This window comes from Rhamphochromis longiceps, linkage group LG17 (genome assembly GCF_057381845.1).
Source record: "Rhamphochromis longiceps isolate RC_006_pf linkage group LG17, R_longiceps_female_GT1.1, whole genome shotgun sequence".
Taxonomy (NCBI): domain Eukaryota; kingdom Metazoa; phylum Chordata; class Actinopteri; order Cichliformes; family Cichlidae; genus Rhamphochromis; species Rhamphochromis longiceps.
In genome coordinates, this window is record NC_140573.1 from 7,375,394 (window position 1) to 7,394,739 (window position 19,346).

The following is a 19,346-nucleotide window of genomic DNA, read 5'->3' on the forward strand; positions in this document are numbered from 1 at the left end:
CTGTCAGAGAGTAATTTATATTTATCTAAGAATTTGTCTAATCGTTTATTAAACAGGTTTTCTAGGATTTTGGAGAATTGTGGTAGTAAAGAAACAGGCCTGTAATTTGTGAAGTGGCGTCTATCCCCGGTTTTATACAGCGGCACAACTTTAGCTATTTTCATTTTGTTTGGCACTTTTCCCGTCTGAAATGATAAGTTGCAAATATATGTTAGAGGTCCTACAATTCCTTCAATGACCTTCTTGACGATTTTCATGTCAATATCATTACAATCAGTGGATGTTTTATATTTACACATGTGTACAATGTCAATTATTTCTTTTTCCTCCACTGATGTGAGGAACATTGAGTTAGGGTTCCTATCAATCAGGTTTTCACTACATTCTACTGATGGCAGTGACTCAGGAATTTGTTCTGCCAGTTTTGGTCCAATATTTACAAAATAATGATTAAAGCTGTTGACCTTATCAGCAGTGTTTTCCATAATATTGCCATTATCGGTAAAGTATTGTGGATAACTTTGTTGTCCAGAATTATTTTTAATGATACCGTTTAAAACATCCCATATTCCTTTCATATTATGTTTATTGTTGTTCAATATTTTACTATAATACTCCTTTCTACATACACGTATAATATTGGTCAACTTATTTTTGTATTTTTTATATTTATTTTCAGCTTCTTTTGTTCTTTGTTTTAGGTATTCCCTATAGAGTGTATTTTTCTTTTTACATCCATTTTGTAAACCCTTAGTGAGCCATGGTCTATCTGAATATTTGTGCTTTCTGTTGTATTTTATTGTTGGACAGTTTTTATCGTACAACTCCATGAATATTCTTAAAAATATGCCATATGCAATATCAATATCAGCTTCTTTGTACACCTTGTCCCAGTCCTGATTTAATAGATCGTTCTTAAATGCAGTCATAGTTTCTTCTGTCCTTACACGTCTGTATCTCAGTTGTTCTTCATGCTGATTTTTCTTATAATTAGTGTCATAAACTGCAAAAACTGGTAGGTGATCACTGATGTCATTAATTAATATTCCGCTCACAATGTTGTTTTCCATATTGTTAGTGAAAATATTGTCAAGTAAGGTGGCACAATGTGGTGTAATTCTGCTAGGCCTGGTTATTTTAGGATGTAAACTCAAACTGTACATAGTGTTTAGGAATTCGTCGGTCATTTTATGCTTTTTTGGATTCAACAGGTCAATATTAAAATCACCACAGATAAACATAACTTTTTGATTTGTTTTAGAGAATATTTCCTCTATGAAGTCATTAAATACTTGAATACTAGAGCCAGGTGTTCTATATATACAGCTAATTATTACATTTTTTTCTTTTTCCTTATAAATTTCAATTGTTATACATTCTAGTAAATTATCAATTACAGTTGTCATACTTTCTACCACCTTGTAGTTTAGGTTTTTATCCACATACACAGCTACTCCCCCTCCACTCTTGTTCCTTCTATTTACAAAATTCACTTCATATCCCTCCAGTCCAAAGTCCATTCCTTTCTCCGCATTGATCCATGTTTCAGAGATGGCAATAATTCCAAATGGATTTGTCAACTCATTTAGATATTCCTTTATATTGTTGAAGTTGGCATACAGACTTCTGCTATTAAAATGGATTATTGATAATTTATTTTCCGTGTTGATGGTGTGCTTAAACTGTTCATCAGTGAAGTAGCAGCAGTTACAGCTGATGTTGTAGAAGAAATTATTTTCCGGGTCTATATCCTTTTCTAAGTCTAGAACATTATGGTCTGTGTATCGAAATGTTCTCAGTTCCAGATTATCATAAAGAGAATTCCAATGAGTCATGTTGATATTGTTGCCGGATGCAGATGAAGTTCTTTTGGACTGTGCCATGTGTTGTGTTGTGTGTCACGTCACATGTGTATTCATACCTCCAGAGTAAGTTGACCTCAGTATTTGTCCAGCTCTTCCATATTTCTGATGACCAACACTTTGGCTTGTTCCGGTGTTCCATTGAGTTTAATGAATACTTTGCAGTTGGTGGTCCATGTATTTTGAATTTTTCCCTGTTTCTTCAAGTAACGTGCTTTCCTGGCAATGTCCGCATTTCTTTTTATCAGATGTTCGTTCATGAAGACATCGGATCCTTTCAGTTTCCTTCCTTGTTTTAACAGTGCTGTTTTCTGTTTTCTGTTTGCAAATCTCACAATGATGGCTGGTTTGTTACTGTCATTTTTTCGGGGTAGAGGGTGGCAAGCCTCAATGTTGTTATAATCCACTTCCACACCTTTGGACCGTAGAAAGGTAACCACTTGATGCTCCGTGGAGTTGACATCTTCCTCTCCTGGCCCTCCTACATTGTCAGTGGCGACCGCCCGGGCGTATGACCGGGGTTTGATGCGAAGCCCCGTGATGATAACATCGTTCATCCGGGTGTACTGCTCCAAATCCGCCACTCTGTTCTCCAGGTACGCCAGCCGCCGATCCTTCTCGGCGTTCTGGATGCGGAGAGCCTTAACTTCCTCGACCAGGTCCAGGATGGCTTTCTGCTGCAGTTTGACAGTAGAAATCTCCTCTGTCATAAACTCCAGCGACTTCTTAATATCGTCTCCTTCCTCGGCTGACAGAACTTTTTTCGGGCCCATGCTGAGAGACGCTCTCGTAGCTTTGCCGTGACGACCGGCTAGCTACTTCCCAGAATCCTTTGCGGTATCCTCTGTATCACACAGAGACGCATATGAATTCATATAGAGATTGTATATGAAGGAAACTGCTGCTTCCTGGATGTGTCACTGATTGCTAGCTTCTTCATTTTCCAGCTTGATGTTCGTTTGGAATAAAGAAACCATGGAAGCCAGCTCCTCTGGTTCACTGCAGCTGTGTGCTCGGCCACGGCTGCTTCCTCACGTCTAACAGTATTTCCAGTTAGGGCTGGGCGATATGACCCAAAATTCATATCTCGATATTTTTTAGCTGGATGGCGATATAAGATATATATCTCGATTTTTTTTTTTTTTTTTAAGCCATAAGTTAAGAACAAAAAGAGAGTTCTTAGTCACACTGTGTCCCAGATGTCACACGGGCACTTTTATTTACATACAGCGTAGATATTACTCAAAAATAAATTATCAGCATATATTAAATAATCATGGTCCATAAATAAAAGAAAACAATGTTGTTTTTGTGCATAACAAAAAGCTCACAATTGTGCAGTCAAAATGTAAACTAATAGACGCTGAGCATAATAACAAAGAGACAGATTTCACAGCTGCACCACGTCTCTGAACAGGTGCCATCCTTATACACACACAGTACGTATCACTCCGCGAGGCTCCTCCTCTGTAGCCGTAATTCTCCGACAATCCATCAAGCGGTGCAGCTCCGTAGCTTAGCAAAGTCATATTAAAACATTTTTTGACAGATTGCTGAGCGCTGTGTACCACATAAAATCGGTTCGCGGTCAGTAGGCACAACCAGAATTCATACATAAGGCGCACTGTCGATTTTTGAGAAAAGGAAAGGATTTTAGGCCGTGCAGCCCCTCTGGGCTGCATGTCGTTAGCGCGGTTAGCTCGCTAACACGTTGACGCCATCCAGCCCCACGCACGGTAACTCGCTAACGGAGATTTTCCGCTTTCATCTTGTCATTGCCTGCAGGTGAAGCTATGGGGGAGTTGTGTTCAGTGCAGGAGAGGCGAGGCCGAGTAACGTTGCGTAGAGACAAAAGTGGACGAAAGAGAGGCAAACCTGCGGCTCCACAAGTATAATTATAACGTAACATAGACTATATCGATATAAACGATATTGTCACATCTTATATCTCGTATGAAAATATATCGATATTTTTTAAAAACTCGATATATCGCCCAGCCCTATTTCCAGTAATGCTTTGCTGCCTATTATGAGGATAGGAAACTATAGCTGATTTGTTTCCAGCCTGACTCTCCTGACATTGTCCAGAATTTGTCTCTCATTGGCTCCCCCTCTGTTCCCCATGTCTGCTTTCAAAACACCAAGATGGTGACGTTCAGACGCACCGATCTGTTTTCTTTTCTCGCTTGCTTTTTGAGAGAAGACAAATGTAGTTAAGATGATGTCATTTTTACATGGTTGAGCTTTTTATAGATTTCTTAATCCACATTAATGGTGTCACATCCAAGTCTTGCAGGCAACTAGTCACTTTCCACACAGCTGTGTCTGTAGTGACTGTGAGGTGTACTGGGTTACACAGTGATTCAGATTATGAGATGAAAGGTGTGGAGGAAATGTTTGTATGTGTGCTAACTGTGTGCTTAGCTTTCACGGGAGGCATTTCAGCGACCTCACCCTGTGACAGCTTCCTTTCCTTGAAATGGGTCCAAGTCTCAAATGCCAGCTGTGACCTATGAGTCCCTCTGACAGTTGGACCCAATGAAGCACCTCACAAACAGGAAGTGTTCCTGTAAAACTGTCACATGGTGAGGAAACAACACGTCACATTATGGCAGAATAAGACACAGATGAGCCTGTCATCAGACAGTGCACACTTGATGAACAGCACCAAAGTGCTGCAGTGATGTTTGGTTTAGTGCAACTGTGTGTAGGAGAGATTTTCCTGAAAAAGGACAGGTGCGATAAAAATATTACGTTTCATTTTGTTAAAGCCAACTGTGCTTTTATTAAACCTTCGTGGTCCTCTTCGTATGTGCGATGGTTTGGATATTTCTCTGTGAAGAACGGAAAGAGCTGAAAGAGCTCCGTGGTCCCACAGACTAAACCACAGTGCTTCATGTCTCACACACTTTGCATAGTGAGATTCAGTTTCTGCCTTCCAGACGAAGGCTTCTGCTCCCACAGTGCAGATGATCTCGTCACAGCTGTGTTACTTTGTAGGTTACAGTTTGTTCTTCTGTTTGCAGTAGTTTGTACCGTGGTTCTCTGTCTGTGTGCACGTGAGGGTGGATAACTCTACCTACAGGTGCAGGTTCTGAAAGCAAATAAGAAAACCCCGTTATCACATGATAGACGTGTGTGTGTGTGTGTGTGTGTGTGTGTGTGTGTGTGTGTGTGTGTGTGGAGTGACGTCATGTTAAGACTCCATTCATATTTGACTGACATCCACCGAGGTCTTCAAGCTCCACTAATGATTTTATTGGTTAAAAACTGACAAAACCTTCTAACTTAAACTGTCATTCATACATGTGTATTGATATTATACAGACAGTGCTGTATACATGCTGCTTACCTTCTCACTGAGAGTGTTTATGGGGACTGTAAATATGACGTTATTACCTGATCTTCAAACGTTCCTAAAATGTTTTTAAAATTCTGATTAACATTGAGGAAGTGATGCTGGGGCTCACATCTGCATCCAAATGTCACCTTTGACCTCTACCTTTAAAGTAAATACTGCCCACAGAGGCGTAACCTTGTGCTCTGGTTTCAATCCAAGCAGGTTTAAATGTTTTTAGTCTCTTAGGCTATGTTCACTCTGCAGGTCTTGATGCTCAATTCAGATTTTTTGATCAAATCCGATTCTTTTGTCTGCTCATTCACACTACAAATAAAATGTGACAGCAAACGCGCAAAAGAAGACGTCACACACAACGCGCTCTGTTTAGACCCAGAGCAACAGTATGTTTGACTGATGACCTTAATATAAAGACTTCGGACTTCATGTTTCCCAATTTTTGCTTTAAGTTATTTTGTTATTTACATAATAATGTAGATAACCTAATAATGATCCTTATTGCTGTTTTAGAGGAGCAGTGCTTCAGAGGATAGATTTCTGTCAGAATCTGCAGAAATAAAATGTTCACGTTTCTCCAACGTTGTCTTCCAAACAGTTTCACGGGATGGTCAGGAAACGTTCGCGATGTCTTCTCCGGCGCTGATAATTGGCGTCTGTCTTGTGTCAGTGACGTAAAAGACGGATTTAATGCGACATGACCATCAAACAGCAGTCGATTTCTGAAACATCAGATATGTATCGGATTCAGGACCACATATGAAAGTGACCCAGGTCGGATTTGTGCCGTTCACACTGTCACACCATGATCGGATATGAGTCGCACAGGGTCAGAAAAGTCGGATTTGATGCGCTTTCGCCTGCAGTGTGAACGTAGCCTAAGTGATAATCAGCATGTACCCACATCATTTTTGTGAATTCGAAAGTTTAGTAAATGTAAAAACAAAACAGCAAAAACTGTAACATTATAACCCCTCAGAACGTGTGTCCTGTGGAAGGTTTTTAAAATTTGAGCTTGACAGATGTTGTAAAACTTCACTTTCTAACATCTTCCACAACTGGGATTGTAAAACTCGCTGCCTCTAACTACGTAAAGACTGACATAAGCAGGTTTCATTAAACCCAGCCTCAGTTGTCTCACCAATCTGGCTGCTTTCTTTTCTCCAACGCTGTCACGCTTGTCTCGATTGTCAGTTTAAATCCGTCCAACAAATGGGTCCAATAAACTAGACCTGCTCAACCCTTTGAAGCTGAGAAGCTAATCTGCAAAGATTGTAAATCACCGCTGGCCAAAATCTGGCCTGACATCAGGTTGCTGTGGGAATGACGACAGTCCCCTCTGGCAGAGAATGAGAGGAAATTATTGGGCTGCTTTTCAAGTGTGAGGCAGGACGGCCTTTACCGTCACAGGGTGGTGAGAGGAAAGGCCGGTGCGAGCACAAGTCTGCAGTTTCTGTGCTGCGTTTGAGCGCTCGTTGTACTCGACATCAGCTTTGACCCCAGCCTATCATAGCGCTGCGTTTGTGTCGATGACCTGCAGGTACCTTTGCTGTCATAAGTCTGATGATTGGGGGCGTCGCTGTGAGGGAGGCACCAGACAGCATGTTTATGAATATCAATGCTACTGGATCCAACGCATCTGATGCCATCAACGTGGAGCTTCGTGATAAGAGCAGGGTCCAGGTGGCCGTGATGGTCACAACTCATCCAGGTCAGCCTCCCGCCTGCAGAGCAGCCGTGGCTAATCTCACTGTTTATCCAAAGCAGCAGCAGCAGCATGTCTGAATCACTGTTGATGTATCAACTCGATTTTAAATGTTTCTGTATGAAACATTGTTTTTGACCCCCCTCTTCTTCTGCATTCCTTTAGATTGTTTTAGGTCTTCTCAGGTTTGGCTTTGTAGCAATCTACCTCACCGAGCCCCTGGTGCGAGGCTTCACCACAGCAGCATCCATGCACGTCGTCATCTCCCAGCTGAAGTACTTGCTGGGGGTGGAAACGCAGCGTTATTCTGGGTTTCTCTCTGCTATTTATGTGAGTTTTGAGAGGCCCTGTCTTTCTCCTTCCCATAATGGTCAATGAATCGCTAACACTTACCTTTCTGTCACTGCAGAGTGTCAAAGCAGTGCTCAGCAGAATCACCAGCACCAATATTGCCACTTTCCTTCTGGGGCTCGGGTGTATCATCTTCCTTTACGTGATCAAAATTCTCAACGAGCGCTTCAAGAAGAAGCTGCCCATTCCCATTCCTGGAGAGATCATTGTGGTCATCGTGTCCACGGGCATCTCCTATGGTTTGTCGTTATCAAAGGAATACAAGGTCCATGTGGTTGGGAACATACCAACAGGGTAGGCCGCACACTCTATGGATTTGTTTAAGTGTCTTTTGGTTTAAGCTCGTGTTCTCTACACGTATGTGACAGAGGTATACAGATGTTGTCTTATTGGTTACAGGCTTCGCCCTCCTGCTGCCCCAAACATCTCGCTGCTGCCCAATTTGGTCACAGATTCTTTTGCTATAGCGATTGTAGGATTCTCCATGGACGTCTCGCTGGCCAAGATCTTTGCCCTGAAACATGGCTACAGTGTGGATGGCAACCAGGTGAGTGTGTCCACGGGGTGAGCTGCTGATGAGCCTCTGGCACTGTGTGTGACTAAATGTTTGGTTAGGACACTTTGGATCTTCTGGATGATGGGACGTCCTCTAGCTGTTTGTTGCAAATCTTGTAAAGTTATATTTTTATCCTGCACGCTGATATTGGAAATGCTGCTCACAAAAAGGTTCATTGTTCCAGTTTGTTGGAACGTGTTCATTTCATTGAACACTGAGTTGTTTGGAGCGTTGTATAGTTGCCTGACTGTACTATTCGTTGAAGACTGAGCAAAGCGTGTCCTCCAGTGACACATAGCTGACACATAAATGCAGGTCACGCATTTAGTAAAGCACGACTGTGGAAAATATACGGGTCGCATTTTCCTGAAATTGTCCAAAGCTGACGTGTGTAAATGTTGTTGCAGAAGGACTTTCCTCTCTTTTTCACGGTTTTCCTCCACGTGTCCACTTTCAGGAGCTCATTGCACTCGGTCTGTGTAACTTCATCAGCTCCTTCTTCCAAACGTTTGCCGTCACCTGCTCCATGTCGAGGAGTCTGGTCCAGGAGAGCACAGGAGGCAAAACACAGGTGACACACACGAGCTGCAGGAGTGATTACACTATCTAAATTGGTGCTGTAAAGCTGTTGTTAGAGTGAGAGGTGTGTTGATGGAGTTATTGCTTTTTTATGTGTGTGCTTTAGATTGCAGGGCTCCTGGCGTCGCTGCTGGTGGTGGTGGTGGCCGTCGGCTTTGTCTTCGAGCCGCTCCCTCAGGTGAGTTCCCGTCTGACGTTTGGGCGTGACCTGTGAGACCGCACACACCTATATGTCTTCTTTGGCTCTCGTTTGCTTGTGTTTCTCAGACTGCGCTGGCTGCCATCATCATGGTCAACCTCATAGGGATGTTCAAGCAGTTCAGAGACATTCCCAGTCTGTGGAGGACCAGCAAGATTGAACTGGTCAGTCTTTAAAACCAAGCTTAGCTGACTTAAAGTGCACCGTTACTCTGAGAGGTGTTTATGTGAACCCGAGTGAATACACGGTGGAGAAGCTGAGCTTGCAGACAGAAGTGTGACTATAATGTGCAGGAGATAAATGCACGTCGTCTGAAGACATTTGCTTATGTTAAAACTGCTTTGGTCTTGCAAAACGCTTCCTCTTCATGCTAGTTTCATGTTACTTTCCTTTTTGTCCTCTCAGGCCATCTGGGTGATCGCCTTTATCGCTTCTGTGCTGCTGGGACTGGACTACGGCCTCCTGGTGGCCGTCACATTTGCCATATTGACAGTCATATACAGGACACAGAGGTAATGATTCGGATATGTGTTTTTCCTTGAACTGAAGCTTAAAGGCAGCTGTGAGAGTTTTCAAAGAGCAGGTTTGATTTGTGCTCTGAGCTGTTTTCTTTCTCTTCCAGCCCTAAAACTTCCATCCTGGGTCACGTCGCTAACACGGGGCTCTACTGTGACGTCGACGAGTATGAAGAGGTAAATGTGTGAGGAGAGAAACCTGCTCCGTGTGAAACATCCACACTGACCAAGCCTGCTGTTTGTGTTCTCAGGCGGCTGAATATGAGGGGATTAAGATCTTCCACTCCAACTCTTCAATCTACTTTGCTAACAGTGACCTGTATGTGAACAGCCTCAAGGAGAAGGTAGCAGTGTGTTTGAGTGTGTGGAAGCAAACAGAAACCCTTTTGTGGGGGAAATATGTGAAGCACTTATTATCACTGGGTCTTACCTGACTCAGTCTGAGAGGAGCAGCGTGAGCGTGTAATCATCTGGTGGTAGATGCGAGCACAGCTCTACTTTGAGATGAGCAGGAAGTCAGTTTGCTTGTGTTTTCACTGTCTTGGCTACAAATGAAGGTTTGCAGTTGTAGCCTGTTCACGTTACAGCTGAAACTTCAACAGTTCAGTGAAAACGTTTCTACGTTTGTCATTTCTGCTTTTCTGTGTGTTCAAATAACTAAGAGCAAAGAATACATTTTAACTTTACTGTGTGAATTAAAGGTTTATCCAGTATCTAAGCACCGTGTGGGAAATATTCCCAGCCTCTCCCAGTCTTAACCTAAGGAGTAACTGTGCCAGCTTTACCAGCAACACCTGATTCCTAGGGATCAGTCTCTGTTGCTACTGTGGAGGCATGTTGAGTCCTTAAAGGGGAAAAGAGTCCCGTTGTAAGATCATGGATTGAGCTCAGTGTTTACGAGTCACAGCCATGCCTGATCGCATCAATAACACAAAGAGACGCTACAAGAGCTCAAAAAGCAACACGGTGCCACGATCAGCTGCAAAGGGTAACAGGGTCATTACTTTACTGCTTCAGAGCTTGGACAGTTGATGGAACTATGAATTCTGGGTAATTACGTTTTCACCTAGGTGCAGGTTTAGATAGCTTGTGTTGGTTAAACAATGAAATCACACATTGAAAACTGCATTTTGCTTTTACTCAGGTTATCTTTGTGCAAGATTAACACTTGTTTTGTGACAAATCAGGTGAAGCACAGATGTTACTGAAAGCAGTTGATCATGTGCTTCATGCTTATTGTGTTAAAGTTCAAAAGTAAAGACGTCGATATGTGTTTGTTTTGTAAACATTGTTTCAGTTCTCATTTTTGTTTTTCATATTCAATTCAGCTTTATTTACACAGCGCCAAGTCACAACAACAGTCACCGCAAGGTGCTTTATATTGTAAGGTAGACCCTACATTAATAGATACAGAGAAAAACCCAACAATCATATGACCCCCTATGAGCAGCACTTTGGTGACAGTGGGAAGGAAAAACTCCCTTTTAACAGGAAGAAACCTCCAGCAGAACCAGGCTCAGGGAGGGGCGGGGCCATCTGCTGTGATTGGTTGGGGGGAGAGAAGGAAGACAGGATAAAGACATGAGATTAATAACAAGTGTATTATGTAATGTAATATGAATAATTATCAGAGAAAATGCCAAAATAAGACGTGAGGTAATGGTAGAGGTAAATGAGTGAGGAAGAATGACGTGCTGAGTTGGATGTTAACAGCTCTGTTGTGATTATGTTGATCTTTACAGACGGGGCTAAACCCTGAACACTTACAAGCTGCTCGGAAAGCCCAAAAAAAAAAAGAAAGGAGAAGACGAACAGCAATCGGTCGTCTCCGCTGAAAATCTGTGCCAAGGTGGGTCACTGCTTTTCTTTTGTCTATCCAAACTTTGAGCTTTGTCAACAGGTTAAATACACATTCATGTGACGGTCGTGTGCGTGTGTGTGTGTGTGTGTGTGTATATGTGTATATATATATATATATATATATATATATATATATATATATATATATATATATATATAATATGTTTTGTGGTGCTGCTTTGTTTCTAGTACAAGGATGAGGCAGTGACTCATGACGTTTTGTCCCAGAGCCACGTGGCGGAGGATCAGAAGAACGGCCAGTTTGGCGACAGACATGGCGACTCAGAGGAGGCGGTCTTCCTTGAGCCTTTCAGCACAGTCCACTCCATCATCCTGGACTGGACGTCTGCAACTTTCATTGACTCAGTGGGAGCTAAAGCCATCAGACAGGTTCTGGCCCTTTCTCCAGCGCTGCACTGCACAGGAGCACCAGCTGCATATTTTCACTGAACTCCAGTCACGGTTTCATGGTGTAGAGCCCAAATACTGAAAACTATTATCTGTTTGTGCAGATCATTAAAGAGCATGCCGCCGTAGATGTCCGGGTGGTCATAGCTGGCTGCAACAGTAAGTGACTATTAAGACTTTTCATTAGATCTGAAAATATCTGTACACATGCTCTGTTTTATACGCACTACGTACAGAACGCAATTAAAACCCGTCCACCCATCTATCCTCTTATCTTTACAAATAGCTGTGGGGACTATTTGTGGACCATGAACTGTTCATGAAACCAGTTAGAGGACTGGTGCTTTGTTACACATCGTCCTGCAGGAGTTGGTACACTGTGGTTAGAAAGGCATGGACGTGGAAATATCCCTCACACTGTAGCACCACTGATCCAATGCAGGAGGAATCCATGCAGTTATGATGTTTATACCAAAGTCTGCTACAGAAAGCCTGTGCATACTGCAACCTCAGGTTTCTGTTTGTAGCTGGGCGATGTGGCGCCCTGTGGTCTGATGCTGCTGTAGCCCATCTGCTTTCCAACATGAGGTGCATTCAGAGAAGCTCTTTGGTGGTAACAGGTGGTTATTTGAGTCACTCTTACCTTCCTGTCACGCTCGACACACTTCTTCTCTGACATCACTGAAGCATCTTCTCCCAGAGAACTGCTGCTCGCCTGTTACGTTCAGACCGTCCTCTGTAAACCTCGGAGATGATTGTGTTGGAAAGTCCCAGCAACTTCTAAAGCACGTCTGATATCTAGTCATGCCATGTTCATTCTGATGCTTGCCTTGAACTCCAGCTGATGTCTGCATTGAGCTTCTGCCATGTGATTGGCTGATTTTGATGTTTGCATGAATGAGAACATGAGGTCTGTAAGTGGAGACCTATAATAAAGACAAGTTCCACACACTGGGGTCATAATGTAAAGGATGGAAACGGGCAACAAGCACTATGACAGAACTCTGTTGAAAGTTTTGGTTTGAATGATTAAGCCTGTGGGTCCTGACAGACACAGCCTGTGGTTCACAGACTGAAGCCATTCCTGCAGTAACAAACAGGACGCTCCTGTTCTGCACATTTGGGATTGAAAATGAGAAGATATCACTTGGAACCAAATGGTAAACATGATGTCACACAATATATTTACAGTTCACTTTCAGTATATTGGCTCACGAGCGCTCAGGATGTTTTCAGAGTGGCAGCTAGCCAGAAGAAGGCAGGGATGAAGCTGCAGCAGCTTGTTTCACACTGTAATGAAGCTGCTGTCCAAAAAGTGAACACAGCAGGTTGCTTTAGTTGCTTTGTGTGCCCTGTAAATGGAACAAAGGTATCACTGCAGGAATGTCATGTATATAACAGTGTTTAACTCAACAATAACAGTGTTTCCCAGGCTGCACTTATCCTTTTGCAGCTTTATCTTAATTGGCTGATGGGGCAGAGCAGCCCTGAACGAGCACTGCAGATTAAAATATATTTACGGAACCATGTTGCTGTTCAGATAGCTGACTGTAGCTTTGCAATATCTTGTAGAAGAGATAATCTTGCACTTTTTGATGACATCTATAGTGCTGGGGCCTTTTGGAAAACAGTGACTCAGCTTCTTTTTTTCTTTTTAAAAAAAATAAACTTCAGAAGGACATATTGCTGTGACAACACCGATGAGGGATAAGAGATATTGTCGTGAAAAAGTGAGTCTGTGGGGATTGATGAAAGACATGTCGGAGTTATCCATGTCCTCATTATACAGGCTTCAAAATGTTCTTACTTTTCTCTCTCTTTTTCCCACTTTCCCATGTTTTCACTTGTTTTGTTGATGGCTTTTTCCTTCGTCCTTCCTTAATTACATCCTCTTAATGATCTTTTCTCCCTGACTTTACCTGCATTTGTCAGATTTACTTGCGCTTGCCTGTTCCTTTGTCTCTCTCTCGCTTTCTTGCTCACTCGCCCTCTCAGCAGGGGAAATTGATGATTACAAACCAGCAGTAAGAGAAAAATGATTGGATCCTAGCAGTAGTAGAACTGTAATATTTTCTCCTTGTGCAGTGGCCTGTAATAAACCAGGGCTGAGGAAACCTGTCAAAGCACGGTTGAGTCTGTGTGAAAGTAGGAGTTTGTGCTGTCTGTGCACGCTCGAACGTTGCTGCCGGCCGGCTTTGTCTTGTTTGAATGCTGTTTTGATTTTTGTGGACAGTGGAGAATAAAGATGACGTGACAGCTAGGACAGAGAACAAACGTGAAAAAACGTGCTGGAAAATGTAATGGGAGTGGCAATCCAGGACACACCAGTGCTGCTAAATTAAAAGAAACATTGATGTCTTATTAGCTGCACTGTAGTGAGAGTCCAGGACTACATTTCTTGTATTTTAGGTTGAAAGTGCTTGATGACAAAAATATAGATGTCACAGCAATGCTCCCATGCTCACAAACTAAGGTATCTCTGTGTGCTAGAGTTGACCTTGTCACCTACCTAGAATTATTCAAATGCTTGAGCCATCCTCACCTTCAGTCAGCTGAAGTGTGTCCGCTACCAGGTAACTAAGTGCCAGTGAACGCCACATCCTGAATGCCCCTGAAAAAGAGAACCCAGCAATGCACTGTTGTACTTAAAATAGACTGTGGCATGGCTCTTGTTGGGTCACTTCACTAACAAGAGTAATGTAACTTTTTCCAACAGTAGGACACCACACTTGCATCTTTATTCCAAAACAATAGTCTTTAAAAAGTGGTGTGTGTTTTCCATGTGGACTGAATCATACCACATACATCATTTTCCCTGTTGTGCATAATTGTGTGAAAAACTCACTCAATAATATGATGTTGTTCTAAAATCTATGTGTAGATGGGAAACATTATTTTAAAGGGGTTGTTTGGATACATAATTTATGTTCACATCATCAAAAATACATGCTTTAAGGACCTAAATAGTACAAATGCAAAACAAGAGTACAGTTGGCTTACATTATGTTCCCTTTTGGGAATAAGGCTAAACACTCAGCACTACCCACGGTATCTTTGTACACAACAGTATGTAGGTTATTAGACTGGTGAAGAATAGCAAAGGGAAACACTAGAACAGCCTATTTTGTGTGTATGTGTGTTAACAAAATGTCACAATGTTTCCAGGAATGGGCGTCCCAATAAATTCCTCTTAAGGTCAGGCCAGGCAAAACCCAAACACGACATAATCAACACAAACACTTCATACCAACTGTCAAGCACGATGCTGTATACCAAAGTATTTTAGAATCAAATATGAGGCCATCTGACTGACAGCTAAAGCTTTACCCAAATTCAGTCATGCTACAAGACAATGATGTCAAACACAGCAGCAAATCTATAACAGAATGAAAAAGAAAAGAATGAAGGTGTTGCAAAGGTCCAATTAAGGTCATCCAGACCTACACCCGAGTTATGCATCATCCTGCCAAAACTCAATGAACTGAACCAACGTTGTGAACAGTCAACCAAAGTTCTTCAGTAGCTTCAAGTTATTGCAAAGGTGATTCTACAAGCTACTGAATCATGAAGAGTACTTAGTTTTTCAGAGGACTGCATAGAGTCCTATCAGAACTTCGGCTTTCGTGTGATTGTGTAGATTTGAAAACTGTGGAGCAACGACTGCAAAGGCTCTGTCACCTCTTTGCTTGAGGCATGACCTTGAGACATGTACAGTAAGAGGCCTTCACCAGTGGGTCTGTGAGACTGGGAAATATTGGTGAATATAAATGAATAAGACTGGTAATACAAGCTAGGGGCCGCCCATTAAGAGCCTTGATCAAACAACCATAAACTGAATTCTAAAATGAGGCACAATGCCAATGCAGAGGCCAGGACTGGAGTGATGTGCTCATACTTTCGGTTCTAGTCAGCAGTCTAGCTGCAAATGCCTATAACAGTACAGATTCACAAGTTCAGCTTTCACGTACAGGTATTTTGCAAGGGTAACAAATATTTCCCTGTGACATACCAAGAGCAAAAGCAGTACAAACGGCCCATATTTGGTAGGTTCCTAATTTAGAGTCACAGCAGTGGGTTACAGGGCAGATGAGCTGTTCTGTATAACTTCTCTGTCCAGTGGTTTCATTGATGGTAACATAAACATCTTTCCTTTTCCAACAGGAAAGAGTCCGTACCTGCTGTTCACTAACCGTCATGAAATCCGTCGTATTCACCTGCTGAAGAGTGAGTACACACAAGTGGGTCCCTACACTGAAGAATGCCGTGGCCCTGGATGTGGACGTGTCCACCAACAAGATGTTCTGGTGTGATCTGTATCATCAGAAAATATACAGGTACACACACATACAGCACGCACACACAATGACAAGTTATATTTATTTTTTAAATTATTTATTTAACCCTATCAGGTACTGCTACACAGAACTGAAAACGCACTGCGTCACTAACCCACTAGATTTTGCTGGATCATTCTGTTTAATCGACAGAAAAATGATCTATAATTGTATATTTCAGTGTAATTATTGAAATGCTGTTAATGATGTGTATATATTCTGTCTATAAAGGCAGAGGAAGCCCATATAAAACGATGAAAGCCACTGTATAGACGCAGGACCTTAAAGTTAGATAACTCACTTTTGTCATTCTTCAGCCAACATGTTCATTATCTTTCTCCTCTATCCATCCATCTTGTGTGCTTCAACCTGTCACACCTTCTGGTAGTGAGTCAGCCGCACCTGTTTGTCCTTCACACACACTGTGTGAGTCTGTGTGTGTGCACATATCATAGCTTTGCACATACATTTGTGTGTGTGTTTGTGTCACCCTGATGGCTGACAGGTTGTGGGAGGGGCTTTCTATCATCTCAGCTGAGCCATATGCTCTCACTAATTTCACTGCCTCAATAATCGCTGCCATTATTAATCTCCATACACACACATTCACACGCAGACATTCTCCCACACAAACTTGGTAACACAGTCAAGGGCTTGTGACAGGGAACGGACAAATGAACTCATTTTTCACAGCGAAGTCTATTTTTCGATGCCGTAAATAAACTCACATATCAAAAGTTGCTTTAAGTAGCAAACAGCAAGGGAAGTTATACAGCTTAATCTACTTGGCGTTGTCCTTGATGGTGTTTTCTTTTCTCTAATCTTTCAAAGCAAAATCTTCTGCACTTGCACCCAAGTGCATAGCATCAGAATCAAGTTTTCCTGCTGTTTAGAATATCTGCTCTTTTTGACATTACCATATGTTTTCTTTTCTCCTGTAACGCCACAGTAGAATATATGTAAGCAAATTGTCCAAGTTGCCTTGGTGACAGATCTTAACCCCAGGTAGAGATGAAATTAGAAATCGGAGCTTATTAGGTTGGACTACTATCAGTAAATTGTGGTTTTTTTTTTATTTATTTTGTTTTGTTCCCTGATAAGGTGATATACGAAATAGTTAGGCTTATTAAAGTCTGCACTACTCATTCACCCTCAATGTGATAATGTGGTTTTCCAGACTAATTCATAGTGATTAGCATGCCACGGGTCGATGACTTGTTACCTTCTCCCAATGATGGAGATGTCTGTTGCAAACAATGGTTCAACCAATTAAACATGCAATCTGCTCAGTGGACTTGGACTCATCTGTCTCTGTCTTATTCTTCACTGTGCCCGAAGCCTCTGTTCAGCCCACCAACCTGTTCAACCTAAGTCTATGTGAAGATTTTCTAACTCAAATTAAGGACATAGTGAAATTAGAGTGAGTAAAAGAATATAAAGTGGATATAAAACATCTTCATAGCACTGTCAAAATATCTGGATTTGTGATGTTGAGAAAATATGACCCCAAGAAAAATGACTTCAGAACTTTGTCCATTTTTAATGTGACATGCATAAATTAAAAGCCATGGTCCAGAAAAAGCTTATAAAGCGTTAACGAGATCTCATGATTTAAAGGTATCAGTCAGGAGAAGGGTACACAAGAATGTCCAAGCTGTAAAATATACCATAAAATACATTGTGTTTTACTCAAAATGGACGGAAATATGAGCAGTTCCAATACTGATACCAATTTGGCACAAAAACTTAAAGCAGCTGCTAGATGAAAATGATGAGGAATTTCACCCTTTAGCACAACAATGACCCAAATCATCCAATTCTACAAAAGAATGTCTTCACCTGATGATTAAAGTTTTGGAAAGACTTAAACCTGAATCCAAATCAAAACCTGTTGGGTGACCTGACGATGATTTGTGGTACTTTTGCAAAGAAGACTGTTAAGTATTGCCAAATCAAGAGACGCAGTGCTGTGGCAAACTCCTAGCCAAAAAGACTGAACGGTGTAGTAAAATCAAAAGAGGTATTTAACAGTATTTTAGTCTAAGGCTGCGCACATTTGTGCAGCCAGGTAATTGTAAGTTTTTCAGTGATTGTCCCCCACCCAAATAGAATTGAAGAGTGACTGTGAATTGTGCAGGTTAAACTTTAAAGGTGGAAATGATTTTCTTAAATCGTTTACCTTGATCTCATTTTCTTCATTTTTATACATCATGAAAACCTGACGTGTTGAATTTTTATATCCGCTGTGTTCGTAAAAAATTAAATATTGGAGAAATTGAACAAGAGATTAAACAGAAAATATGTTTTAGTGGAACTCGCGATTACTCAGTATCAAAGAACAGAATGTAATGCAAAAGAAAATTGTTTCAAATTGAATTTGTGTCAAATGTAATTTTTGTTCTGGCGTTTTCAGTAGAGTTCAGTAGCTGCATGCTGCATCAATAACACGATGGGTTTCCTTCATGTCCACAATGCTTGAGCCGTTTTACCCTCGAGGGTGAAACAGTGTGGCGTTGGATCCATGTTGCAAACCCTGAGGCACTCTTGAGAACCCATAGATTATCTATCACACTCACACAATAACATCCCACACTCACCTGACTGTAAAGATGAAGACATTTGGGTTGGCAAAATGTAACAGTGAGCATCTCCAAGCTCTGACTACCAGTCAACCTTCTTCTTTAGTTAAGATGCACCTCCCGTCTCCTCTTACTCCTGTAGGCGTTGCTAAAATGTGAAGGCACTGTGCAACTTGGGACATTGCTTGTCCCAACCTTTTATCAAGCATTTTTTCTTCCATCTTGCTCTTGCATTCATATATTGTCGAGGCAGTAATCTATTAAGTTTTAACATTTTTCACCAGTAAAGGAAATGTCAGTGGGGAATGGGGATAGAAGAGTTGACAGAGTAAGTGGACGGAGGAGGAAAATCAAAGAAACTGAAGACAAGAAAGGGACACTCGGTTAAAGGGGAGATATAGGCATGTGGTGCTGATAGAAAAAGACAGACTCATTCTCCCTGGGAGGCTGTGTTTGGTGTGAAGGCTGAAGTTGTTATAAAGGTGTCAGGATTGGGTGCCCCTCACACCTGAATAGAGTGAAGAATCTATGTTCCCAACAAGATATCTAAGCCACTCACAATCAAGTCATTCCTCCCAAGGAAAGGAAGCCAGACGGTAGTAAATCCATCGTGCCAGCACCTCTGTGATGGATTAGGCTTTTATAATTTCCAGATTACTTACTGATACATTTCCTTTCCATCCGCCCACCAGCGCTTACATCAACAAGGCCAGTGACTCATCACAGCAGGTGACGCTCATCGATTCGCTCCACTCCCCGGAGGGCCTTGCTGTCGACTGGGTCCACAAGAACATCTACTGGACGGACTCAGGCAATAAGAGCATATCTGTCGCTACGGGAGATGGCAGGAAAAGGAAAATGCTCATAACCACCGAGCTGAACGAGCCACGAGCCATCGCTGTGGATCCGCACCAAGGGTGAGTTGGGTTAGTTTTAGGGTAAAGGGATTTTGAAAAGATGCACAAAGGAGCAAAAGATTGCAAAGGAGTTGAGCAAAAAGGCAGGAAGGAGGGAGGGCGAGTAAGAGGTCCTACTGTCATTGT

The 19,346-nt window shown here is 42.0% G+C and overlaps 1 protein-coding gene and 1 pseudogene across 2 annotated transcripts in view; one reads left to right on the top strand and one right to left on the bottom strand.

The window, feature by feature from the left end:
* Positions 1 to 19,346, top strand: part of LOC146649230 (prestin-like) — a 49,279-nt pseudogene that overhangs the window by 7,746 nt on the left and 22,187 nt on the right. The window contains exons 5-19 of the transcript XR_014908238.1: positions 6,758 to 6,939; positions 7,088 to 7,252; positions 7,332 to 7,567; positions 7,673 to 7,820; positions 8,287 to 8,400; positions 8,515 to 8,586; positions 8,676 to 8,771; positions 9,013 to 9,119; positions 9,230 to 9,299; positions 9,374 to 9,466; positions 10,865 to 10,971; positions 11,172 to 11,372; positions 11,495 to 11,549; positions 15,552 to 15,724; positions 18,996 to 19,220. The product of XR_014908238.1 is annotated as a prestin-like (transcript). The remainder of the gene's footprint in view (positions 1 to 6,757; positions 6,940 to 7,087; positions 7,253 to 7,331; positions 7,568 to 7,672; positions 7,821 to 8,286; positions 8,401 to 8,514; positions 8,587 to 8,675; positions 8,772 to 9,012; positions 9,120 to 9,229; positions 9,300 to 9,373; positions 9,467 to 10,864; positions 10,972 to 11,171; positions 11,373 to 11,494; positions 11,550 to 15,551; positions 15,725 to 18,995; positions 19,221 to 19,346) is intronic.
* LOC146649231 (uncharacterized) lies at positions 1,565 to 2,672 on the bottom strand. Its single transcript, XM_085387127.1, has one exon. It carries the CDS (start codon positions 2,633 to 2,635, stop codon positions 1,940 to 1,942), a length of 696 nt encoding a protein of 231 aa, XP_085243253.1. The 5' UTR covers positions 2,636 to 2,672; the 3' UTR covers positions 1,565 to 1,939.